Below are 27,135 nucleotides of genomic sequence, written 5' to 3'. Positions count from 1 at the left end.
CCATTCCAGAGAACGTTTATCTATAGGGTTGCTAAGAACTGACACTGACTTGATTCATAGTTAATCAATCATTCTTAAGAAATGCCAGATGTAATGAGGATAAGGCTACTTGATTAAAACTGCAATAATTCACACACACACACACACATACATACTACTAAAACATTTGTGTCTCTCTGTCTACATATTTCAATTGGGTGAAACGGTGCATTGCAGAACAACGATTTTGTAACCAAGGTACCTCAAACGGCCGAACTTACAGAATGGGTCCAAAATCCAGGATCCAGGACTTCTGTAAGGATTAAAAATTGGCAAATTCATGGTCACTTCAGTGCTGCTGCACCGTTGTGCTCTTAACCAAAGTTTCAGTAGACTGGCCCCCTCCTTTAGCCACTGGAGATCAAGTAGATTGATCACACCCTAGCCCTCCAGTGGAACAGCACAACTCACCCTGGCCCTCTCGCTGCGGCCATCTCACCCTGACCAACTTGCCCATGGACAACATGTCACAGAAAATTCCACGACCAACTCGCTTTGGGAGAACTTGCTGCAGGACTATTCAACAAATACAAAAGTTAAATGAATTTCAGTGGAATGGTGACCAATAATAATAAAGAAAGTCCACCCAGAAATACAAGCGTGACAACCATTTTGACAAAAACATGGTCACAAATAATAAAAGTAGCTGAATGAAATGAGTAATACAGTGTCAAATTGTCCCGTAGTAAGTTGTCCCATGGTGTGTTAATAATAATAATAATAATAATAATAATAATAATAATAATAATAATAATAATAATAATAATAATAATAATAATAATAATAATAATAATAATAGTTGGAAGGGACCTTGGAGGTCATCTAGTCCAACCCACTGCTCAGGCAGGAAACCCTATACCATTTCAGACAAGTGGCTGTCCAGTCTCCTCTTGAAAACTTCCAGTGTTGGAGCATTCACCACTTCTGGAGGCAGGTTGTTCCACTGGTTAATTGTTCTAACTGTCAGGAAGTTTCTCCTTAGTTCCAGGTTGCTTCTCTCCTTGACTAGTTTCCATCCGTTGCTTCTTGTCCTGCCTTCAGGCGCTTTGGAGAATAGCTTGGCTGCCTCTTCTTTGTGGCAGCTCCTGAGATATTGGAAGACTGATATTGGAGAAATTGGCCATGGTGAGTTGGCATAGAACCCTCTCCTCCAGAGGCTGAATGGTCCAGTCCTTTTGCCAGTCCCTGGAGGGCGGTCAGCCATATTTGAACCATCAAGAAGTTGGAAGTTCCCACTGCCACTAATTTTTTTGCCCTTGAGCAAAATGGATTCTAAAGATGATGCAATGAATGAAGGGCCATTTTTTTGTGGAAAATCTTCCATTTGTGACTTTCCCTATAGACAGGTTGTTCCACTGGTTAATTGTTCTAATAGGAAATTTCTCCTTAGTTCTAGGTTGCTTCTCTCTTTGGTTAGTTTTCATCCATTGCTTCTTGTCCCACCTTCCGGTGCTTTGGAGAATAGCTTGACTTCCTCTTCTTTGTGGCAACCCCTGAGATATTAGAACACTGCTATCCTGTCACCCCTCGTCCTTCTCTTCATTAAACTAAAGATAAAGGTTCCCCTGCACATGCGTTTCCGACTCTAGGGGCCAGTGCTCATCTCCGTTTCAAAGCCAAAGAGCCAGTGCTTGTCCGAGGACGTCTCCGTGGTCATGTGGCCAGCATGACTAGACGCCAAAGGCGCATGGAACGCTGTTACCTTCCCACCGTAGTGATTCCTATTTTTCTACTTGCATTTTTACGTGCTTTCAAACTGCTAGGTTGGCAGAAGCTGGGATGAGTAACAGGCGCTCACTCTGTTATGCGGCACTTAGGATTCGATCCGCCAAACTGCCAACCTTCTGATCGACAAGCTCAGCATCCTAACCCACTGAGCCACTGCATCCCTTTTTTCATTAAACTAGGCACACCCAAAATCCAGCAATCGTTCTTTATATGTTTTAGCCTCCAGTCTCCTAAGAGGGCAGAGTCAACATTGAGTGTAGAGTCAACATTGATAACAGGAGCGTAGAGCTTTGATTCCATTCCAAAATACCTTTGGAGTTTCAGTGTCAATCATCTCCTTGCAACCTGTACCTTCAAAAAGTGAGTATTTTCTTAACGAACAATGACCAAGCTTACACAGCCAGCATTCTCAGCCCTAGCAGGAAACTTTTTAAAAATATTAGTCAGTTGGCATAAGGCTCCTCTTGTGACACTGTTGATGATGAAAAATGCTTTCAACAGGGTAATCTTTTGCAGTCTCATGCCGGAACAAACCCAGTCATTTCCAGGTGAAGAAAGCTGAGTTAAGGAGCTGGTTTACATTATTTCACACTGGGTCTTCAGTATGTCCAGGCTGCAGTAAGGTGCTTCTGGATTGTAGAGGAAGGGTGTGGTTCAGACACTGGGGTTTTTTTGAGACTTTTTCTTTATGCTTCCCTGAGCACAAAACACTTACACTTTGGAGAACTCATCCAAGTGTCTTAGTCCACATGTACATGCAAGTCGTATGAAGGTATGATGGTGAAGTGAAGGCAAAGGATACATTCTGCATGATTACAGCTGATTTGTGGCCCTATACAGGTTGTCCTTGACTTACAACAGTTCATTTACTGACTGTCCAAAGATACAATGGCACTGGAAAAAGTAACTTTTGACTGTCTTTCCACGCTGACAACCATTGCTGCATCCCCATGATCTCGTGATCAAAAACCAGAGGCTTGGCGTTATTGATGGTGGTTGCAGTGCCCAGGGCTCTGTGATCCCCTTTTATAAACTTCTGACAAGCAGAGCCAATGAGGAAGACAGATTCACTTAACCACGGTGTTATTAACTTAACAGCTGCAGTGACTTACGTAACAACTGTGGCAAGAGAGGTCGTAAAGTAGGGCAAAACCAGCGGTGGGATTCAAATATGTGAACAACCGGTTCTCTTTGTGGATGCCGCCTCTGGAAGTCCATTCTGGGCCTGGGCAACAAAAAATTAGATACCGGTTCTGCTGAAGTGGTGCGAACTGGCTGAATCCCACCCCTGGGCAAAACTCACCTAACAAATGTCTCACTTAGCAACAGAACGTTTGGGCTCAATTGTGGTCGTAAGTCAAGGACTACATGTAAGAGATTCCTGTCCCTGCAGAATCACAAGCTATTGATGAAACCATAGTTAGCTAGGTAGACCCAGCTCCAGCTTGTTGAATCAAAACCACCTTAAATGTCTGATGGATGGATGTATCTCGGGGCTGGCATTGGGTTGCCATTGTTCTCCAAAGTTTTTTGAAGAGGAAGTATTGCAATAAAACCGTCTACAACCTGAAACCTGACTCTAGAGAATTTGTAAAACAAAACAAAATATCAGTGTGATCTGATATGCATGGAGGGTGCATTCTTATTACCCACAAAAAAGGGTAGTCTCCTGTGTCACCCAATGGAACCCCATCACTTTCTTAATTTGTTGAGCGATGATGTTGCAATTGACCCATGGGAACTATAACCACTTCTGCTTTTGGCGAGGACAGATTTCCGACCAAAGGCCTTTTCCTGCACTGTTCTGACAATAGCAGAGAATAAACCACAGGAGCATAGAAGCTCCCTGAAGTCCTGTAGAAAGGCAGCTCTCCTGCACCAAGAGGTGAGACTATCCTTTTTTTCACTCAGTGGGAGTTTTAAGAGCCTAGTTGACTTCAAAGGGCTCTTAGTCAGATCAAAAAGAGTGTTTAATTTGAGCTTTCTTTGCATCAGTCACTATCTATATCTATCTATATCTATATCTATATCTATATCTATATCTATATCTATATCTATATCTATATCTATATCTATATCTATATCTATATCTATATCTATATCTATATCTATATCTATATCCAGGGCTTTTTTTCTCATAGAACGCTCAGAACGGAGTTCCGGCACCTTTTTTGGATGGAACCTTGTAGGATAAACAAGGCGGGTTGTATGACATGTGTGAGTTCTGGCACCTTTTTCTTTTACAAAAAAAGCACTGTCTATGTCTATATCTATATCTGTATCTGTATCTGTATCTATATCTATATCTATATCTATATCTATATCTATATCTATATCTATATCTATATCTATATCTATATCTATATCTATCTATATCTATATCTATATCTATCTATATCTATATCTATATCTATATCTATATCTATATATCTATATCATCTATATCTATATCATCTCTATCTCTATCTCTATCTCTATCCCTATCCCTATCCCTATATCTATATCTATATCTATATCTATATCTATCTATCCAGGGCTTTTTTTTCTCATAGAACGCTCAGAACGGAGTTCCGGCACCTTTTTTGGATGGAACCTTGTAGGATAAACAAGGCGGGTTGTATGACATGTGTGAGTTCTGGCACCTTTTTCTTTTACAAAAAAAGCACTGTCTATGTCTATATCTATATCTGTATCTGTATCTGTATCTATATCTATATCTATATCTATATCTATATCTATATCTATATCTATATCTATATCTATATCTATATCTATATCTATATCTATATCTATCTATATCTATATCTATATCTATATCTATATCTATATATCTATATCATCTATATCTATATCATCTCTATCTCTATCTCTATCTCTATCTCTATCTCTATCTCTATCTCTATCTCTATCTCTATCCCTATCCCTATCCCTATATCTATATCTATATCTATATCTATATCTATCTATCCAGGGCTTTTTTTTCTCATAGAACGCTCAGAACGGAGTTCCGGCACCTTTTTTGGATGGAACCTTGTAGGATAAACAAGGCGGGTTGTATGACATGTGTGAGTTCTGGCACCTTTTTCTTTTACAAAAAAGCACTGTATCTATCTATCAATCTATCAATCTATCTATCTATCTATCTATCTATCTATCTATCTATCTATCATCTATCTATCATCTCTCTCTCTCTCTCTCTCTCTGCTCTGTCTCCTCAGTGGAAGAAATATTTAAAAAGGTGGTTTTTTTGCTATCCAGAAGCTTCTGCAGAGCTGGTTCAACCACTGAGCGGGAGTTCCTTCAGAGTACAAATTTTTGGAGAGATGGAACAGCAACAACTTGCTTCTTAATTTGGCATTCTTGCATTCTTACTCTAAAGGATTTTCTGCTTCGTGATCCAAAATAACTGGGCTGCCATTGAATGTTATGCATATTACCTTGATGGATGTAGAGATATGGAAGATGACCTTGGTGGGGAAAAGCAGGAATCGTTACAGAAGAAAAAAAAGCCAATGCATTTATTAAGAGTAAAGCAAGAAGATAATATTCAGGCAGATGGCTCCCTAATTTACTGAACTGTAAGAAGGATACAGCATAAGCAGTAACCATTCCCAGATTATATAATGAATTTGCCATTCTGATAATTAGATATATGTATGTATATATGTATACATATAGGTGTGTGCAGGGCTTTTTTTCTCATAGAACGCTCAGAACGGAGTTCCGGCACCTTTTTTGGATGGAACCTTGTAGGGTAGGCAAGGTGGTTTGTATGACATGTGTGAGTTCCGTCACCTTTTTCTTTTACAAAAAAAGCACTGGGTGTGTGTGTGTGTGGGGGGGGGGGAGAAGAATCCAGAGAAATAAATATTTTGGGGAATATTAAAAAAGGCAGAATATGTTTCCCCAAAGGAATAATGGAGAAGATCTTGAAAAAGACAGAAACCAGCCCCAGCCCCTCTCTCCCAGGCAGAAACTAGGCAGAAAACAATTTTTTAAAAATGCAGATGTAATAATCCATTCAGGAAGGTTGGAGCCAGGAAGCTAGAAGCTAATGAAATTAGGAAGACAAAGACCCCTAAAATCTACATAAAGGTAAAAAGGTAAAGGTTCCCCCGCACACACGTGCTAGTCGTTTCCGACTCTAGGGGCCGGTGCTCATCTCCGTTTCAAAGCCGAAGAGCCAGCGCTTGTCCGAGGACGTCTCCGTGGTCATGTGGCCGGCATGACTAGACGCCAAAGGCACACGGAACGCTGTTACCTTCCCACCGCAGTGGTCCCTATTTTTCTACTTGCATTTTTACGTGCTTTCGAACTGCTAGGTTGGCAGAAGCTGGGACGAGTAACAGGCGCTCACTCTGTTACGCGGCACTCGGGATTGGACCCGCCAAACTGCCGACCTTCTGATTGACAAGCTCAGCGTCCTAACGCACTGAGCCACCGCGTCCCAAAATTTACATACCCCCACGCAAATTCTAAGGACAGGAAACATAATAGGATTAACCCACCAATACCAAAAGGATGCATTCAGACTCAGGTCAAAGTACATGACACAGGAAATACAAAGCCTCAAACAGGAAGAACTCCAAATACAAAGCCCAAAGGAGATATAAAAGCCCACCACTCCCTGCTACATGTGGTTAGGATTCCCAGAGCCATCTTTCTGTCTGACTCTCCTCTTCAATAAAACCACAACTTTCTTTCTAAAGCAGTCTCCATTTTGATTATTCCCAGCTTGGACTGGACCCTGATGAAGATTTTTCTTTCAACATGTGTATATACATGTATGTATGTGTATGGTCTAGTGGTGAAGATGCTTGCCTCCCACTCAGAAGGATGAGAGTTCAATCCTAGGTAGGGGCAGATGTTCTCTCCTAGGGCTCAAAGCAAAAATGTCTACTGTGAACTTCGCGGGGTGTCAGGAAGGGCATCTAGCCAGTAAATACTCATCTCCATTCAGTTGTCCTGACTCTACCAGGGATTACTGGGTCATAAAAAGAGAGTTTGTATATATTATCAGAATGGCAAAACCATGTACCATCTCATGTTATATAATCTGGGAATGGTTATAGGCACCCTCCTTTTTTAATCCAGCAGGGATAATTTCAGAAAGGATAATTCAATCAAGTGAGCATCTCAAAGTGTTAAGGATTAAAGAGCGTTTTGAAATACTGTTTCTTTTCCAGCTGGAATTAAGAGTCTTTTCACTCCTCTGATGTCTGCTTTGGGTCATTTATTTAAGTACTTCCTAAAGTGGTAATCCCTGGGCTCTTTGCAAGAAGTAAAAGTGATGATAAATCCTGCCTAAAATTTGCACTTTTGTGTCTGCTTTAACCACGAATGTGTGCCTGGTAATATTTTTCAGAATCCTCCAGAACTTCTCACCCTTCCATTGCTTACAAGACCCTGAAATTCTCAAATGCAGACATACCCCTTTTCTTTTTCCTTTTCAAAAAGACATTTCCTGTGCTCTCCTTTCACATATATACATGCTTTATTTTCTATCCACACCCATCATGTATGCTTAGAAGACTGGCATATTGTAAATTATATATTTAGAATGCTTGTATATAAAATGTTTGCAACATATTATATATTTAGAATGCTTGCATATAAAATGTTTATAACATATAACTATGAAATTTACAACAAGGAAGGCAAGACTTATGACATTAAAGAAACCTTCAAGCCTCTTATGAAATCTGGGCAGACACACAATTTCTAACCTCTTAAGGAACTTAAGCATAGTAACTGAATTCAGAGTACATGCCTCTACATTCACTGGGGATTGGCTTGCATCCAAGACACATTTATCAGTAAACAAGCCAAAGACAATGGGTTTTTCATCTGAATAGGTATATTGAGAATAGCAGCTTAGTGTGCAGGTAGGGTTACTCTTAGATGTTGCCAAACCATAACTCATTGCAGTAGAAGTCAACCATGACTTACAGTGAAAAATTCTCCATTCTGCGGTCCAGGTATTATATTTATAATTACAGCCCTAAAGAGAGATGAACTATAGCAAGCGTAAGATTGAGACACATCTTAGGCTTGTTAGTTTAAGCATGTTTAAAGGAAGGTGACAGATAATTTGACGGATCTTTATTTATAGTGTATTATAATGATCTGCAGTGTCCTCTTCCTTCTCTTCCTCCTCCTCCTTCTTGAAACTGTATTCAGGAAGTTTGATGGCACCATAGTTTGAGAATAGTTTGCAACATGGTAGTGTTGGGAAATTCTAGGCTTCTAGATCTGAATAGAAGCAGCTGAATGATACGATGTGGAAAAAGTACATAACATTTACCACGTGGATCAGAGAGAAGTGAAGCTGAGTGGTGGGCAATTCCAGGAGACCAAAGCAAGCAGACTTTCACAAAGTAGGCACGAAGACTTTGGGATTCTGTGTTGCAAGGTTGGTGAACTACAAATCCCAGGTGCCCCGGAGTTAAAGAATCTTAGGTGATGCATGTTCTGAGGCCTTCACAAAAGGGCAGTTTTAAAAGGGGATTAGGCAAACTTATGAAGGAGAAAACCTCTAATTAAAAGAATCATTTTACTACTGACATGACAGACTAAATTACGGATAGTCCTTTGACTTATGACCACGGCATTTCTGTTGTTAAGCGAGACATTTGTTAAGTGAGTTTTGCCTCATTTTATGACCCTTCTTGCCACAGTGGTTAAGTGAATCACTGCAGTTGATAAGTTAGTAACATGGTTGTTAAGTGAATCTGGCTTCCCCACTGGTTTTGCTCGTCAAAAAGTTGAAATAGGTGATTGCATGACCTCGGGACACAGCAGCGGTCATAAGTATGAACCAGGTGCCAAGCCTCTGAATTTTCATCACATGATCATGGGGATGCTACAAAGGTCGTGTGAAAAATGGTCATAAGTCACTTTTGTCAGTGCTGTTGTAACTTTGAATGGTCACTAAGTGAACCGTTGTAAGTCGAGGACTACCTGTAGTGTCCGTATAAATTAGGATTATGACCTCATGGCTTGCCTGCCAGCTTCCTAATTTCCTTACTAGGCTCCACTGGAATCTAGATGAGGCTCGTGTGGTGAACGGTGCTACCATTTGTAAATGGGATGGGTGCTATCTCTTGTCAATCTTTTATCATTTATCATTCCTAAATTGCACATTTCTTCTGGGCTTCTTTCCCTGAAGCAACTGGTAAAAATTAGGCACTGTGCAACAAATGTAGACCCAAAGTATTCTTCAACGCAGCCACTCATATATATGCCTATAAGAGGAGACCGCTCTTTGCTGCTTTTATAGATCCTACAGCAGCATTTGATACTGTAAACAGGGAAATACTATGGAATAAATTGACATCTCTTAAAATAGAACCTATATTGCTAGCTTTGGTTAAAGCCCTTTACACTAGTACCAGTTTGAAGGTGCAGTATGGGGTTAATGGGGCCCTGACTAACAGGATTCATACAAACAAAGGGGTAAGACAAGGGTGTATCCTGGCCCCATTATTATTTAATCTATACATTAATAACCTGCCAGGGTTAATGAAGGATCCCATGGTACATATGCTGATGATCCTAAATATATACTGTAATAGCTTGCTCTATGCCGCAGAAGACTCCTGCGAGTCCCTTGGACTGCAAGGTGATCAAACCGGTCAGTCCTAGAGGAGATCAATCCTGACTGCTCTTTAGAAGGCCAGATCCTGAAGCTAAAACTCAAATCCTTTGGCCACCTAATGAGAAGGAAGGACTCACTGGAGAAGAGCCTAATGCTGGGAAAGATCGAGGGCAATAGAAGAAGGGGACGACAGAGAATGAGGTGGCTGGATGGAGTCACTGAAGCTGTAGGCGTGAGCTTAAATGGACTCCAGAAGATGGTAGAGGACAAGAAGGCCTGAAGGAATGTTGTCCATAGGGTCGCGATGGGTCGGACACGACTTCGCAGCTAACAACAACAACAACATGCCGACAATATGATCCTATATCGTGTTCACAAGTAGGATTGCTTGAGCTATTAAGAAGGCTTAAGTCCTATTGCCAGGACAACTCCCTAACAATCAGTAAATCTAATTCAAAAATCATGGTGTTTGGAAAACATTGTGAGAGACATAGATGGCAATTAGATGGTGAACCAATTGTACAGGTTAACATCTTTGCATACTTAGGCATAGCGTCTTCCAAGACTGGATCTTGGGCTTGCCATCATCAATGGAGCACCCTTAGAGCAAAGGCTCATTTGAACCTACTGCTTAAATTAAAGGATCATAGTTATCCAGGGTCCCCTGTTCCACTAATCAGAGTATATAAAGCTAAGGTCACTCCTACACTTTTGTATGGAGCAGAAGTTTGGGGTATATACCCAGTTACAACACTAGAGCAAACGCAGTCCCAGCCCCTGAGATGTATTCTGGGCATATTTTAGCAACAATTCCCATTTTAGCAACAGTTCCTATTGCTTAAATAGGACAAGAGGGACAGAAGAATGGAATTGGTTTAAACTGGAGGGATTTGGAGCAAAAGTCTAATATTGGACAGCTGCTATGCAGGAATCTGTTCTGTCCAGTTGTCTATCCATCCTTTCACCCTTTCACTCACCTTGTGCACACTCTGTCTGAAACAACAGTGGAAGTCCCCTTAAAGTCACATTCCTTTCCTCTTGTGACCAGAAGTGCCCATTTTGGTTACATAAAAATAGAATCCACAGTCTGGATATTAAAAACAGGGTAAGGTATTAGTTCCACTTCTCCAAAGGTCCTTATGCAAGAAGACTCTCTGGGATGGTTGGTTTAATTTGACACCCTTAAACCAGCTCTCTGATTTGCAGAAGGAATTGATTGAAGGTGGCCCAAATAATAAACATAAACAAATGACAGGGTGAAAATCATGCAACGAAATAAACTTCTGATGTGATCCCAAATTTCACAGAAACGTACTTGGACCCTTAAAAACAATACTAAGGCAAGGTCAACAATACTAAGGCAAGGTCCCTTAAGGGTGACATTTTGGTGGCCATTCCAGATATTAAGAGCTTTTCCTGTTCAAAAGTGATCCAGACTGTGTCTCTGCACTGCAAACGGTATCTGTTCTGATTTACTTTATCTGAAGGGGAAAAAAAATAACATTAACAAAAACTCCAAAGACTTTTAGCCTAATCTGTGCCCAGGCCGAGTGGCTTAAATGTCATATTCTTCCAACCTCAAGGAAAACTACATCTAGTGCCTGACTTATAACCACAACTGGGATCAGAATTTCTGTTGTTAAGTAAGGGTTTTTTTTCACTGAGTCTTGTCCGATTTGATAAATATTTTACCACACAAAATTGCAGTTGCTAAGTGAACCATGTGGTCGTGAAGTGGACTGGCTTCCCCCATTGACATTGCTAGATGTTAGAAGGCAGCTGGGAAGGTTGCAAATGGTGATCACTTGACCCTGGGACATTGTAACTCTCATAAATACATGCTGGTTATCAAGTGCCTGAAAGTTGACGGCAATAGCATGTAGACTTATATACCACTTTACAGTGCTTTACAGCCTTCTTTAAGTGGGTTACAGAGTCATGCTATTACCCCCAACAATCTGGGTCCTCATTTTACTGACCTCAGCAGGATGGAAGGCTGAGTCAACTTTGAGTGGGTCAAGATCGGACTCCTGGCAGTTGGCAAAATTAGCCTGCAGTACGTGGTGGCTCAGTGGGTTAGGACGCTGAGCTTGTCGATCAGATGGTCGGCAGTTTGGCGGGTCGAATCCCGAGTGCCACGTAACAGAGTGAGCGCCTGTTACTCGTCCCAGCTTCTGCCAACCTAGCAGTTCGAAAGCACGTAAAAATGCAAGTAGAAAAATAGGGACCACTCCAGTGGGAAGGTAACAGTGTTCCATGCGCCTTTGGCATCTAGTCATGCCGGCCACATGACTACGGAGACGTCCTCAGACAAGCGCTGGCTCTTCGGCTTTGAAACGGAGATGAGCACCGGCCCCTAGAGTCGGAAACGACTAGCACGCATGTGCGGGGGAACCTTTACTTTTACCTTTACTGCATTCTAACACTGCGCCACCTTGTAGCGAACAGAGGGATACTGCAACAGTCTTAAGCTTAAGGACTGGATTGTAAATCACTCTTTTTTTTCCCATTACTGTTTTAACTTTGAACAGCCACCAAACAAATGGTTGTAAGTTGAAGACTGCCAGTACTTATCCAAGAGGAGAAGAAACAGTAGTTTTGAGTATCCGTCCTCTGATTCTCTCCTGGCTTCAATATTCTCCCGAAGGAACAAAGCTCATTCTGACCATTTCTGTCCCCAGGTTTACCCCATCAGGCTTCTTGGGATCCTGTTGCTGAGCGCAATCTTCCAGAGAGGCGGTCGTTTCAGGGATGAGAAAATGGGCTGCCCCTTTGAGGCCTTCTTCTTCGGGCTAATTTCAACATCGTTGCTTTGGAAAGGTACGAGCTTGGTGGGAAGGTGAGAGGCTGACTCTTGAGGCCAGCCCTTGGATGAGTTCTCCTTTCCAATGATGGAAACGGGACGGGATGTCGGTTACTGTGTAGCTGAGATTCTTGTTTTTCCACTCTTTGCAGGTGTGATACCTGCCAGATTGGAAGGGTATGACCTGAAAGCTCCTGAACACGTGTTGGTAGAGGAAGGGCTCTGTGCCGTTATTCCCTGCAATTTCACTTATAATAAAGAGCATGCCAATCCCAATGAAGCATTGATTGGATTTTGGAAGAAAGGAACAGAGAGTACGGGTTCTATTGAGCTGTCTCAGGAGCGCTTTCAACTCACTGGGAATCTGACCGCAGGAAACTGTTCTCTCCTCATCTTGAACGCCCGAAAAATTGATTCAGGGAGCTACTTTTTCAGAATGGAAAAAAAACCTCGTGCCTTTTTTAGCTTTCACAGCTACGCTAATCCAGACCTGAAAGTGACAGGTGAGTACCTGGAAAATTGTTCGGCCTTTGTCAGAAGCGCCGGTTTTCACCAGCCATTGTAAAATGTTATCATCAACACCCCTCCCTCTGTCATTTTCTCTTCTTGTTTTAGTTCTGCTCTGATAACGCTTTTGAAATCATTATATACAATGGGATCCGATAATAATTGTTTTGTACGCTGATGTTCTTCTTGGACTGTTGTATGCTGTTCAGAGTTACTTTCTGGCCATATAAATTTGATTATTGATCATTGGGCATAACCCCTCGGCGGGAAAACACCCGTCCCTGATTTGTTGATTAGTTTGACAGTTGCCTATATAAAGGCTCGTTGTACTGTTCATGTTGTCCGGGCTGAGCTAAATAAATCGTTTGTTGAACTGAAGCCACCGTCTCTCTCATCACTGCCCGAGATTCTGCAATTAATACATGAATGAAGAGGGATGGGTTGGGGTTGCAGATAATAACCATAACGTGCAAGAATGAAGCCACTAGCGGATGAAAGAATTTCCCTTTGTCTCTCTTTCTCTCTCTTTCACACATAGACACAAACCCGAGAAAAGGTTTCAAGCAATCTGATCCGCAGAGAGCCACAGGCTTAGACTCAGAAGCTTCGAGGGGTAGTGAAATGCTTCAGGATAGCATGAATGTTTCCTTAGTAATAGAGATGGGTGTCCCCACCCACCACCACCCTGGCCTTGGTTTCACACATCATACTAAGCTGGATTTTGGTTTCTTTGATTTATGCTAGTGAGATGTGTAAACCCACTTGATGTAATTGATAGTACAGATTTGCCACGTGTGAAAAGCCAGTGGTGGATTTTCTGATAAACCATGGTCAAAAGCAATCGTGTCTTAGCATGAGGGTAAAAAAATAATAATCAGCAAAAGAGGGAAAGAAGCACTAAGACTTTTGATCAACAGCTCACCCTTGAAGATCCTCCTGAAAAATCTTTGGATATGTGTTCCCTGCCCTCCTTTAGCATTTCCTGGCCCGCTGGATCTGTAACTCTGCCCTTGTAGACGGGCACACCAAACTTCTCAAAATTTGATGAGGGCTTCCTAGGGCAGTGATGGCGAACCTTTTAGAGACCCAGTGCCCAAACTGCAACCCCAAACCCACTTATTTATCGCAAAGTGCCAGGCTGCATCAGCATTGTGGTGCCCTCAGGGGGGTGGGGCATGGTCCACTGGGTGGGCGTGGCTGCAGTGGTCACAGCAGACTGGGTGAACGTGGCTGGGGCCAGTCCCTCGCCATCTCCGGGGCATCCCCGGGGGCCCAACACCGCTTGCTCGCTCACTTACTGCCCTGTCGCTTCCAAACACCACATGCTCGCTACTCTGGCGAACTCTGCTGGGGCAACGGCGCGCGTGCCCACAGAGAGGGCTCTGAGTGCCACCTCTGGCACACGTGCCATAGGTTTGCCACCACTGTCCTAGGGGATTCATGAGATGCTGACAAACATGGATTTGTGCATGCCCCAAAGGTGCTTTTCTAAAACTGGAGTTTCTTGGGGGTTTTTTTCTTTGAAAATTTAATTTAATTTTAATTTAATAACATTTAATGTTTCACTTCTCCTCCGAGAAGCTTCTTCAGATGCTTCTTGGATGAGAATATGCTTGAAATATAGAATCTCTGTGGTCATTCCTGGTTGCATAAAATCTTGTACTCCAAGAGAGGATAAAATCTCAATGGGGTCCATCTCACATGAGAAGCATTTGGGAAGGAGCCTGAAGAGCAAGCCCAGTGGGTAGGTAAGAATGTATGTAGTCCTGGAGTAACTTTCTCCCGATTCCTCTCTTCTTTTCTTAGAAAGACAACCACCAGAAATACAGGCATTGGGGACATTGCGGGCAGGAAATCGTACAAACATCACCTGTGCAACCTTCGCAAGTTGTAGTCGGATGCCTCCAAACATCACCTGGAGTGGCTTTCCCGAACCTCACAACTCTCATTTGCAGCTGAACGGGTTCCAGATCTACAGCACAGTGCTGAATTTCTTACCTTCAGTTGCAGACCACCAGAGGAATCTCACCTGCAGGGTCAGCTACGAAAATGAGAATAAATTGGTTCCTAGAGAGACAACTATCCAACTGAATGTTGCCTGTGAGTGATCATTTCTAGGTCTGCCTAGCTTCAAACCCTAAACCCCAAAGCAATTTCCGTTTGAAGGATGGAGCTGTGTCGCTGGTCCTTTGCATCAGAGACTCAAGTCCCACAGTTTGCTGTTCTCTCTTTCACTCGGCCTGGCTCCCTTTGAGAGTTGTTTTTCTTCACTAGCTTGTGGGGAGAAGGGGACAATCGGAGATTCCCTAGGGCAGGGTTTCCCAGCCTTCCCAACTTTTAAGACGTGCGGACTTCCACCCCCAGAATTCCCCAGTCGCCATGCCTTCACATCTTAAAATTGCTAAGGTTGCAAAACACTGGTGTGGACATTATAATATCAAAATGGCGGACAGTTCTTTGCATCTTATAACCGAAAAGGGAGCGTGTTGAAGAAAAGAGGTTGGGATACCAGCTCCAGGAAATCAGCATATGTAATTGGTGATCTGACTGTGTCCAAATCTCAGTTGGAAAGGATTTCTGAACAGGAGGATTTGTTTTTCTCTTACAGTCCCACCGCAGATGGTAGTGATCGAGGGGGAGCATTTTCACTCCAATAACAGTAAGTTGCATGATTCTCCCAGCAGCCATTTGTTCAGTAAGGAGGTATCAAAAAGAGGCAGAAAAGGCTAGCAGGAAATAGAACAAAAAGAGAAGATCTTTGCGGACCAACTGGCATTTATTTATGATGATTACCGTGCCCCAGGGTCAAGTGATTGCCATTTGCAATGGCAGCATGATTGACTTAATAACTGCAGTGATTTGTGGTAAAAAAGGTTATAAAATCAGGTATGACTCACTTAAAAACCATGTAGCTTAACAATGGAAATTCTGGTCCTAATTGTGTGGTAAGTCAAGGACTACTTATATACCAATATTGTTCAGAATTGCCCTGGAAGTAAGAAGGAATTCAAACTGCTGTCCATTTCAAATAACTGTTTTTGCCTAGATTGTCTGTCTGTCTGTCTATCCATCCATCTCCATCTATCCATCATCTATCTATCTATCTATCTATCTATCTATCTATCTATCTATCTATCTATCTATCTATCTATCTATCTAATCTATAATATCTATAATCTATTCATCTCTCTATAAACTATCTATCTATCTATCTATCTATCTATCTATCTATCTATCTATCTATCTATCTATCTATCTATCTATCTAATCTATACATTAATATCTATAATCTATTCATCTCTCTATAAACTATCTATCTATCTATCTATCTATCTATCTATCTATCTATCTATCTATCATCTATCTATCTATCATCTATCTATCTATCTAATCTATCCTATGTCTATGTTTCCTGTCTCTGTCCTATCTATCTATCTATCTATCTATCTGTCTGTCTGTCTGTCTGTCTGTCTGTCTGTCTGTCTGTCTGTCTGTCTCTCTCTCTCTCTCTCTCTCTCTCTCTCTCTCTCTCTGTCATCTATCTATTACCTTTATTATTTTCAAAAAAAATAACTCATGGTGGTGAACATACATAATACTCCTTCCTCCTGCAATTTTCCTCACAATGAGAGAGAGTGACTGGCCCCAAATCATACTTTTCCTAATCTAATTTTGTATTTACTAATTCAGGTCTCAAATTTAGGAGGCAGCCATGAACAAATCGCACGAGATAACATCAGTTTCTTCTCCAAATTGCAAACTAAGACATTTTTAATCTATTGTTGAAATCGATGCATATTGGTAAAATCATCCAAGCAAATGTTGAGATTTCTGGGCATTGTCTTCTCAGTGTCCCTCTTGAATCTTGCAGGTCAGAAAAACTTCACAAGCGTGTCTCAGCTCACGGTACAAAAAGGGGACCGCATCCGGCTACTCTGCACGGCGAAGGGCAACCCTTCGCCCAATGTGACTTGGGTTAAGGAAACCCAAGTCTTGGAGAGACCATCCCAAGCCTTGAATGTCTTGAAGCTTTCTGATCTTATGTTGAAGGATGCTGGGAAGTACACATGCCGAGCAGCCAATGCTGAAGGCTTGGCTGAAGCATTCCTCGAACTCTCCATGACAGGTATGTGAGGCATTCTTGAATTTACTCAGAGGGGTGAAAAAATCTGGAATTTATAGCCAAGAGCTGGATGGAATTTTTGAGAACATTGGGGCAGGATTATTTGTTTCTAAATTTATTTTTATGTATTTATACCCTGCCTTTATTGTTATTTTTATAAACAGCTCAAAGTGGAAGACATATCTAATGTTCCTTCCTTCTCCTTTTTTTCTCTACAACAACCACTCTGTGAGGTGGGTTGGGCTAAGAGGGAATGAAACTGGCTCAGTATTAAAATCCAAACTGGATTAAAAAAATAACAAGCTATTGAACTCTATCTGTTCTTCTGTGCATCCAAAGACCCAGAGAAAAGCCTGCTTCTTATAGTGACTGGTGCCTTCGTCATGCTTGCTGTTATCGTGCTAATCACTGGGATCATACTGGCTTCTGAAAGGTAGTTAATTGTGGGAATTTGTTTCTGGATTGATCAATGAATGACGAGGTTGCAAATATATGTTGGAAGATAATGTCTTCAATTCCATGATATCCTTGTTTGGCATGTTTTCTACCTTATTTGTAAAAATAATAATAAAGGTGGGATATAAACAAACAAGCAAACAAATAAAATCTGTATATATATATATATATATATATATATATATATATATATATATATATATATATATATATAGAGAGAGAGAGAGAGAGAGAGAGAGAGAGAGAGAGAGAGAGAGAGAAAATTTCTGCTTTTGCATAAACATTTGCAAATTTGTGTAAGCCATTTGTGTAAGTCAAGGTGCTGGTGATGACCTATAAAGCTCTAAATGGCTTGGGTCTGGGATATCTGAGGGAACACCTGCTGCCGGCATCAAGTTCCCTTCGTCCTGTGCGCTCCCACAGGGAGGGCCTTCTCAGGGTGCCGCCGGCAAAGGATTGCCGGCGGGCAACACCCAGGGAGAGGGCCTTCTCTGTGGGCGCGCCTGCCCTTTGGAACCAGTTACCCGTAGAGCTTAGGACTGCCCCTGATTTTCGTTCGTTCCGCCGGGACCTGAAGACCTGGCTCTTTGAGCTTTCCGGCCAGGACTGAGGATTTTTTTAATTTTTTAACTTATTGTAATTGGGTTTTTAATCAGAGTTACAGGGGGTTTAGATTTTAATTAAGGAAAATTTAATCGATTTTAATTGTTATTAATTTTTGTATTGTAATGTTGTTTTAATTGCCTTGTGAACCGCCCTGGGTCCTACGGGAGAAGGGCGGTATATAAGTTTAATAAATAATAATAATAATAATAATAATAATAATAATAATAATAATAATAATAATAATAATAATAATAATAATTGATTGGAACTTTCCAGACACTGTTTTTCCTCCAAATAAATGAGTTCATCTAGATGGTGCCCTCTCACAGAATCAGTGCTTTGATCAGAGGCATCAAGATATTGGTAGCACAAGACTCAACAGCTGGCAGCCTTGATTTGAGACCTCCTGCCAGATTTTATAGCCTCAGCTCTCTTGTATGATATTATTGCTCTATGCATTGGCAATTCCTTCTCCATCATCCTACGCCATTAAAATAAGAACTGACTATAAAGATTAACTCTCTCTCTCAAAAGTTGACTTACAAGACGTATATAAATTTCCTATTATGTTTTAGAAACTTCTTAAATTTTTTATTTTGTTCCTATGAGTTTATGTACCCTTGTCAGTGTTTTATTGTCATTAATATATTTCTCTCTCTCTGCCTGTTCTTTCTTTCATTCAGACATGAAGAAATCTATGAATTCCCACTTCACTTTATTAGTTCCCCACATGCTTAGTTGATTATTGTCTGGAGTATTATTAAGTCTGGATAATCTCCGTTCATAAAGTACACAAGCTTTCCTTTCTGACAGTAACAAATTATTTAATTTTCTCTGGCAAAGTTGTTCTTATTTATAACTGAACAAATTAAATATGCTGTGTTAGAATCAAATTATACTAAGGAAATCTCGAAGAGGAGAGAAGCCTCTGAGTTTTTGCACAAGACACTAACCCTTAATTTGGATTGTTTAGTTTGTTATTTACTTATTTATTTATCCAATTTTATATGGCCACCCATCTCAGGAAAAGTGACTTTGGGCAATTTACCATTTCCCCCCCATTTACTTTCTTCTGCTTTTTCTATTAATTCTCACAATTTGCTTGCCGCAGCCCTAAGGTGGTATGCAACGAAAACCATCACTCTTTTAAACTCAATTTTATTCCCTTTTGGATTCCTGCATGGGATGGAAATTCTGTCCCCTTCTCCTTTATCCTACCTTTTCTTAATTTTTTTTTTCTAACCCTGCAATACGCTAACGTCGTTTCCATTTTGTACATTCTTGCCACTCAATGTTTCATGCCTATTATTAAAAAGATGATCAGGAGACTGGAGGCTAAAACATATAAAGAACGGCTGCTGGAATTGGGTATGCGTAGTTTAACGAAGAGAAGGGTGAGGGGTGACATGATAGCAGTCTTCCAATATCTCAGGGGCTGCCCCAAAGAAGAGGGAGTCAAGCTATTCTCCGAAGCACCTGAAGGCAGGACAAGAAGCAACGGATGGAAACTAACCAAAGAGAGAAGCAATCTAGAACTAAGGAGAAACTTCCTGACAGTTAGAACAATTAACCAGTGGAACGGGTTGTGTCCAGAAGTTGTGGGTGATCCAACACTGGAGGCTTTCAAGAAGAGATTGGACAAGTCTGAAATGATGTAGGGTCTCCTGCTTAGGTAGGGGTTTGGGTTAGAAGACCTCCAAGATTCCTTCCACCTCTGTTAATTCTTTCATATACGACAATCAGAATATGGAGTCTCGTTTCTAGAATTAGTATATAGGGCTATAATTATCTACTGGAAAAGCAAGCACTTTCCCTCCTTGTGCAGTGGTTTAGCTTCCTTTATGCACATCCTGTTACATAAATTCCAGCCCTATGAATCAGCATCCCTGCTAGCGAATGTGCCTCTGCCTGGAGGGAAAGGATATCTACAAAGGTTTATATTGCTTGCAACAGGGAACTTTAACCGAGCCCAGTCAATCTGCTCTTTAAGCAGCAGCATGCAAAAGAATTTATTTATTTATTTATTTATTTATTTATTTATTTATTTATTTATTTATTTATTTATTTATTTATTTATTTATTTATCTATTTATGCAGATACCGGAGGAAGAGAAAAACGGCGACTGACTCAGAAGCAGGAAACACCATAGCAAGTGTCAAGGTTTGTAATGCTTTCTCTCTCTCTTTTTTTTTTACTGCAACTCACACCAAGGGCATTTTGCTTACCGCGCAATCAATCCAGAGCATCTCAAATGGATGCTGGCCTTTTCTCTCCCTCATCTTTGCAAGTCCACAACTTGCCAGGAGCGGTTCCCCCCCCCAAAAAAAAATGGGAGATTCAGCTTTGAAGTCCACCAGGTCACAGAACAAGCTTTGCTCTCCCTTCAGCCTTGGCTGGGCTTCGGCTGAACTTCCCTTTAATCAAAGCAACTGTCTGACTTCTTTGTGACCAGCCTTCAGGAAGTCTTTTGAGACGGCTGGGTGGGGTAACTCTGGGAATTGAAGTCCACACATCTTAAAGTTGAGTTGAGAAATACTATGGCCGTGGTGGCGAACCTATGGCACGTGTGACACAGGTGGCACGCAGAGCCCTTTCTGTGGGCACGTGCGCCGTCATCCCAGTCCTAGGCCTTCAGCTGGGTTTTTATAAAACCTTTTTGCATTAGGCCTCTGCCACCATGTGCAAAAGAAAAGAAAATAGTTCAATCAATCAATTTCAACTTCTCGTGGGGAAAAAAAGAACTCGCCAAGTTGGAATCGATTGATTGAACTTTTTAGTCCCACCCAGTCTGCCATTGCCACCACAGCCACACCCACCCAATGGCCACGCCCACCCAATGGGCCACACCCAGCCAATTGGGTACACCCAACCAATGGGCCACACAGATTAAGACACTGCTCAAGGATCTCTCCAACACCTTTCCCTCCCCTTCAGCCATTAGCCATGGAAGTAAGAGTTAGAAACATCTGGAGAACTCTTTTTCTCCACCCCTGGGTGAAGAAGTAAGATGACATTTCTGTGCCTCAGTAAAATGCTTTAATCTCAATATGCAGGGTATTTTTTTAAAGGTCTGGAGGATAAATCTCAAAAATTGAATTTTTGGGGGAAGAAAATGAAAGTTCAAGCAGATTTTTTAAAAATATGAAATGTTACCTCCAAAACAAGCTTAAGCAAACTTTATTTTTTTTAGTTTGCAGAACTGATCTCCTTAGAGTGCAAAAGTTGTCTCTTTCTGCTAATTCTTCTTATTTTGCTTCTGCTTATTCTAAAAAAACCCAACAACCTGCACCTTGTTTGCGGTAGACTGTAAAATTAGCTCAAATTTCAATTTATGTGTAATGGTGGAAGTTTCTGCTTCCACTCAACTCCTCTCTTCAAACAGGAACTCAACGCTTCAGACCTCGCTGCACAAGAAGTGAATAGCATTCCCTCCAAACCAGGAACCACCAAGGAATCTGTTGATAGCGATCCCAGCGACCCTGAAGAAATCCATTATGCGACTATTACATTCAATCCACGAAATCCTAAACCAGTTATAACTACGGAAGACATCCAGACGGATTATGCCGAAATCAGACCTTACAGCGTGAAGGTTTAAAGGGATACCTCCGTTCTGATTAGCAGCCGTGTCCTTGGAAGATGCCAGCTCTGGTTTAGACTCCATCACTTTGTCTCGTCTCTGTGTCCTCTTTGGAGACAGGAACTGCCTATCCAGCTGTTAACTCCCAAAAAGCACAGCAGGACCAGGGAAGCAAGACTCGTTTGGAAATTCATGAATCAAGTTTCATGTCAAGAAATAAAGGGCTAAGATACAGACTCTTGGAAACTGAATGAGTAAAACTCCCACCCTCATTTATGAGTGATGTCTTGGAGAGTTTAGACTCTTTTTTTTTCCGCCAAAAATGCAAAATTGGAAAAAATGCTGTTACTTTTTCATCCAGAGTAGCTTGGCACCCAGGTACCTGTCTGCTCTTTGTTTCCGATGTTTCAAATACTTCCCCTCTTCCTGAACCACAGTGCGTTCTCTTTTCAAAGTGCTGCAATCCAGCAGTTTCACATTCTCACATAACGTGAGAATCAGTGGCTTTCTATCCACCTTAATAGGGCTGAGTGTGCCTGGGAAGAGATGTAGCTGCTTTAAAGGGCTACGTTCCCATTTATTGCCCTCTGAAGCCCCTTTTAAAGATTGAATCCAAAGCACTGCCCAGCCTTAAATGTTAATAGGTAAGAGTCGGTTTGAAGTGCAAGATGGGTGGCATATACATTTAATAAAGAAAGAAAGATCAGTGATGCCTACTGAACATCAGGAGACTAGATCCAGTCTATGACTTCCAGGGAGGAAATGGCAAACTGAAGATGGTTGTGTTAAAAGTGGATGCTTATATGCTTATACCTAAGGGTTTTCCAAACATGACAATTTAAAACATGTGGTCTTCGACTTCCAGATTTCCTTAGCCAGCATAGCTGACTGGGGAATTCTGGGAATTGAAGTCCACACATCCCAAAGGTGCTTTTTCAGGAGGCAATGGGATTTTCTTTTGTTCCTTTCCTTTTTTCTTTTTTGAAGAGGTTTCACTTCTCATCCAAGAAGCTTCTTCAGCTCTGACTGGATGGTGGGGAAGGGCAGGATTTATACTCCTTCCAGATGGCTGGTCATTTGCATTCTTTTAAAGCAGACATGTCAAACACAAGGCCCGGGGGTCAGATCCGGCCCGCGAAGTGGTTTCATGTGGCCCACGAAGCCATCCTGGAAACAGTGAGGGAACGGCCCCCACTGCCTTGGCCCTGGCCCAGAGACCCTCCTCCTGCCAGAGACCCTCAGATCTGTCCCACTCCTGCCCAGGCCCCCATAGGCACCCTTGATGCAAACGATGTAGAGCTGACCACGCCCACCTAGTAGGCCATATGCACTCTAGCCACACCCACCCAGTAGGCCACGCCCACCCTGGCCATACCCACCTGGCCCCTCAACGGTAACCACAATGCTGATGCGGCCCTCAATGAAATTGAGTTTGACACCCCTGTTTTAGAGAGTCGTTGAGGCCACCTGGAGGTTTACCTATGTCCTCCATGACACCTGAGCAGTGCAAATGTGTGTGGATCCTTCTTGGCTGCAGGATGTTTTCTGCCCTGGGTGCTTTCAGTGTTGAAGACAGGCGGAGGCTGTTGGGGATAAGTTTGCGTTGTCTGCATCTCAAACTGAAGCGCAAATGGTTCCTGGAGTCTGCAGTGTCCTCTGGAAATCCATTCATACTCCCACACTGTTCGAAGTCCCGTCAAATGTGTGGACTTAGATTGCCAAGGTTGGGAAACCCTGGTATACAGAAGTACAGACACTTAAAACTTCCCTGAAACACTCAGTGCCATGTGGTATTGGGGAACAGGGAACAGAAGGATAGCAGAAATGTTTTTACACACCACTTCCACCTTGCGCAGCAGAAGTCTTGTGATGATGCACTTATTTGGCACAATTTTCTATGAAATACACTCGAAGTGAAAACTCCAGGAGCAAAATTGCCCCCACCTTCCAAGTCTGAAGAATGATTTCTGGTCTCTTCCTGGAAAAACGCTCGCTGTTGATCCATCGGATTGTGCCTACCTTCTGTGCCCGCCTGCTGTGCCATGACACAATGGATGCCACGATGCCAAGAGCCCCAGCCAGGTGCTTCTTTCAGACAATAGGATGAGTGGGTGGGAGAAAGCACCTGGCGGCAGTGACATCAGCTGGCCCAGGCAAGGAAGGGAAGGCATTGTCTGAGAACAGGGGTCGTCAACCTCGGCTCTTTTATGACTCGTGGACTTCAACTCCCAGAATTCCTGAGCCAGCATAGCTGGCTCAGGAATTCTGGGAGTTGAAGTCCACGAGTCATAAAAGAGCCAAGGTTGCCGACCCCTGTTCTGAGAATATTTGCACACTGTCAGAAAATGAAGCAAGCCTGATGGCTGTTTACGCTGAGCTAAACTGACCCTGGCAGCCATCCTTTTGTTTAAATTGGAGGAGCCAGATATTGAATGTGCGGTTTAATGCATGCAAACCATGTTTCCCAATCAGTAGCCAGGAATATTTGTGATTCTTTCTCGGGTAAATGGCTATTTTCATTCTCGACGTATTAAAATTCTTCAAAGCGTTCCTAAGGACCCCGTTTTGCAGGGTCAGTGCTATCCCAGTCACAACGGTGACTCTTCAAAGTTACAACGGCACTAAAGATGTGACTTATGTGACTGTTTTTCACACTTACCGACCGTCGCAGCATCACGTGATCACAATTCAGCTGTTTGGCAACTGGTTCATATTTATGACGGTTGCGATGTCCCGGGGTCATGCGATCCCCTTTTGCGACCTTCTGACAAACAAAGTCAAGATTCACATCTGTTACAGTTGTTACTAACTTAACATCTGCAGTGAGCCTTGGTGGAGCAGTGGGCTAATGGCTCCTTAAGTAACACCAGCTGCCTGCAATTAGTGCAGGTTCGAGTCCCACCGGGCTCAAGGTTGACTCAGCCTTCCATCCTTCCGAGGTAGGTAAAATGAGGACCCAGATTGTTGGGGGCAATTAAGCTGATTTTGTAATAATGCCGCTTGGGGTGTGTGTGAAAGCCCTAATAAGCAGGCATATACATAGAATGAAGGCTGTTGCTAAGCACATTGTGCTTTAGATTGTAAACCGCCCTGAGTCTTCGGAGAAGGGCAGGATATAAATGGGATTAAAAAAAGAACTGTGGCAAGAAAAGTCATAAGATGGGGGCAAAACTCACTTAACAAACATTTCATTTAGCAACATAAATGTTGGGCTCAGGTGTGTTTCTACCTGTATTGGTGGTTGAGTCAGCAAAGTCTCCAGCACTCTATTTAGTTCACATCACAATCAGAATCAGAGATCAAATATCCTGGCCTATGCAGACAGGATATTTTTAGCAGGTTGGGGTGAGCTAAAGCTATCAAAGTCAACTAGGCAGGCAAAGCAAAGTGAACTCTTTACCATTTCCAGGCAAAAAAAAACATTACACTCAAATCTTCATATTTCTCACAACTAGAATGGTACTACACGCCTCATGCAGGTAAAAAGGCAGTTGTCAAATCGGGTGAGGCTACTAAAAAAATTGTTCCAGGCGACCAAGGAGCAGAACTCATGGTATAATCTCAGTTGATGGGACACTGTGAGTTCTAGTGCTGCCTTAGGCACGAAAGCAGGTTGGGTGACTTTGGGGCATTCCCTCTATTTCAGCCTCGCAGGATTGTTGTGGGAGAAATAGGAGGAGGGAGGAGTATTGGGTATGTTTGCCATCCTGAGTTGCTTAAAAGGGCCGTACGTAAAATATATCAATAAACAAACATTGTCCTAGGAAATGCAGATGAGATCAAATTCACATCCCTACGGGTAAACATTTTAATTCCTCAAACATTCTTTCTTCTAGATGAGCAAGATCAGGCAACCAAATGATGGATAACAAGCTCCCTCCTTAATGCAAGTTCTTTAACGTAACAAGTTGATGCTGTAGCAGGCTTTGCACATCCCTTAGGAAATTCATTTGCCTATACACAGAATGTGAACACGTTTGCCAGATATTTCTTCCCTTGGCACATGTTTTTAAGTAAAGGACTGTAAATGAAAAATACATCCCATGTGAGGTTTAAAAGTAGTCCTGGTGATTATGCAAACTACTGTTATTATCAATAACACTGTAAAGAGTGTTCAATTTCACCAGCTTTTAAAGTGAATAGACACAGGCATTAAGCTACTTCTACTTCCCTCTTCCTGTAGCAGTGAGGACAAACCTGTGTTTGTTTAAGGGATTTTTTAGTTTGTTTGTCTGCATCGAATGTGCTCCAACCAAAAACACCACAATTTTTAGACATTCATACCTGGAAGTACAATCTCCACTGCACACTTACATTTGCAGACAAATGATACATAGGATTGATCTAGCCCTTTCTGCATGCCATCTGAAAATTGCAATCAGTAAACCAGAACTTTCTCATCATGCCTTTAATGCATTTTTTATTTTGTTTTTAGCTACCCGACCTGATAAGCAAATTTAATGAACTCAAGCCATAGAATAATAGTAAATTTGGAAGTTGGTGGGGAATGGAGAATGAAGAAGAGGAGAGATATAGGCAGAAAGCAGTTTAGTTGCTTATCAGAGAGAGCCGTGATGGCGTAGCGGTTAGAATGCATTATTGCAGGCTAACTCTGCCGACTGCCAGCGGTTCAATTCTGACCAGCTCAAAGTTGATTCAGCCTTCCATCCTTCCGAGGTCAGTAAAATGAGGACCCAAATTCTAGAGAGCAATATGCTGACTCTGTAAACTGCTTAGAGAGGGCTGTAAAGCACTATGAAGCAATATATAAGTGCTATTACTATCTGCATCTATCACTATTGCTCTCTCTCTCTCTCTTTGTGTTTGTGTGTTAAATGAAGATGACTATCATTATTATTCACCTTTCTACCCACCCTTCCCCATCTTAAAAAAATAGAATAGAATTCTTTATTGGCCAAGTGTGATTGGACTCACAAGGAATTTGTCTCCGGTACGTAAGCTCTCAGTGTACATAAAAGCAATAAGTGATAAATTAGGATCATAGTCACCGTAAAAATGCATTCATCATAAATCATGAGATACCGCACTTAGTGATAGTCATAGGATACTAAATAAACAATCAACATAAATCATACTAGGATAATAAATAAAACAATATAAATCGTAAGATACAAGCAACAACATTGTAGATAGGAAAGATGAGAAGAAGAATAGTAATACAGCCTTGCTAGATAATTTGACAGCGTTGTGGGAATTAGTTGTTTAGCAGAGTGATGGCATGGGGGAAAAAAACTGTCCTATGTCTCATTGTTCTGGTGTGCAAATGCCCTATAGTGTTGTTTTGAAGGTAGAGGTTGTAACAGTTTACGTCCAGGATGTGGATCTGTAGATATTTTCACAGGTCCCTTTTTGACTCGTGGAGTATACAGGTCCTCAATGGAAGGCAGGCTGGTTGCAATTGTTTTTTCTGCAGTTCTAATTATCCGTTGAAGGCTGTGTCTGTCTTGCTGTTCAAATCACTATTTGAGACATGATGGTGCCTTGCTTACTTGATCTTAATCAAGCTAAGTAAGATAGAACTTAGACGGGAAACCAAGACATCTGTGTCTTGTAACGCCCTATATTTTATCTTTTTGCACACCCCTTGCCACACCAATTTAGATGTATCCTTCTGCCACTGCTTAAACGGTGCATCCGTTGTCCAAACAGATACTGTTTGAAATAAAAAAAAACA

At 41.8% G+C, this 27,135-nt stretch overlaps 1 protein-coding gene across 1 annotated transcript; it reads left to right on the top strand.

Moving 5' to 3' along the window:
- Positions 1-3,560: 3,560 nt before the first annotated feature.
- On the top strand, positions 3,561-22,032 carry LOC310644321 (sialic acid-binding Ig-like lectin 13). Its single transcript, XM_083369191.1, has 9 exons — positions 3,561-3,652; positions 12,046-12,184; positions 12,320-12,670; positions 14,481-14,774; positions 15,283-15,333; positions 16,546-16,800; positions 17,137-17,230; positions 19,957-20,020; positions 21,243-22,032. The coding sequence occupies exons 2-9, from the start codon at positions 12,124-12,126 to the stop codon at positions 21,456-21,458; spliced, it is 1,386 nt and encodes a 461-aa protein (XP_083225317.1). The 5' UTR covers positions 3,561-3,652; positions 12,046-12,123; the 3' UTR covers positions 21,459-22,032.
- The last annotated feature ends 5,103 nt before the right edge of the window (positions 22,033-27,135 follow it).

The sequence above is a fragment of the Vipera ursinii genome (assembly GCF_947247035.1).
Source record: "Vipera ursinii genome assembly, chromosome: 9".
NCBI classification, from domain to species: Eukaryota; Metazoa; Chordata; class Lepidosauria; order Squamata; family Viperidae; genus Vipera; species Vipera ursinii.
Note: the sequence above shows the minus strand (reverse complement) of the source record. Positions and strands in the feature narration are given on the sequence as shown.

Excerpts from the sequence above, each read along its gene's own strand:
- LOC310644321 (XM_083369191.1), top strand. The coding sequence starts at position 12,124 with ATGGGCTGCCCCTTTGAGGCCTTCTTCTTCGGGCTAATTTCAACATCG. Across the intron at positions 14,775-15,282 it reads TATCCAACTGAATGTTGCCT|TCCCACCGCAGATGGTAGTG; the intron begins GTGAGTGATCAT and ends TTTCTCTTACAG. Across the intron at positions 15,334-16,545 it reads GCATTTTCACTCCAATAACA|GTCAGAAAAACTTCACAAGC; the intron begins GTAAGTTGCATG and ends TGAATCTTGCAG.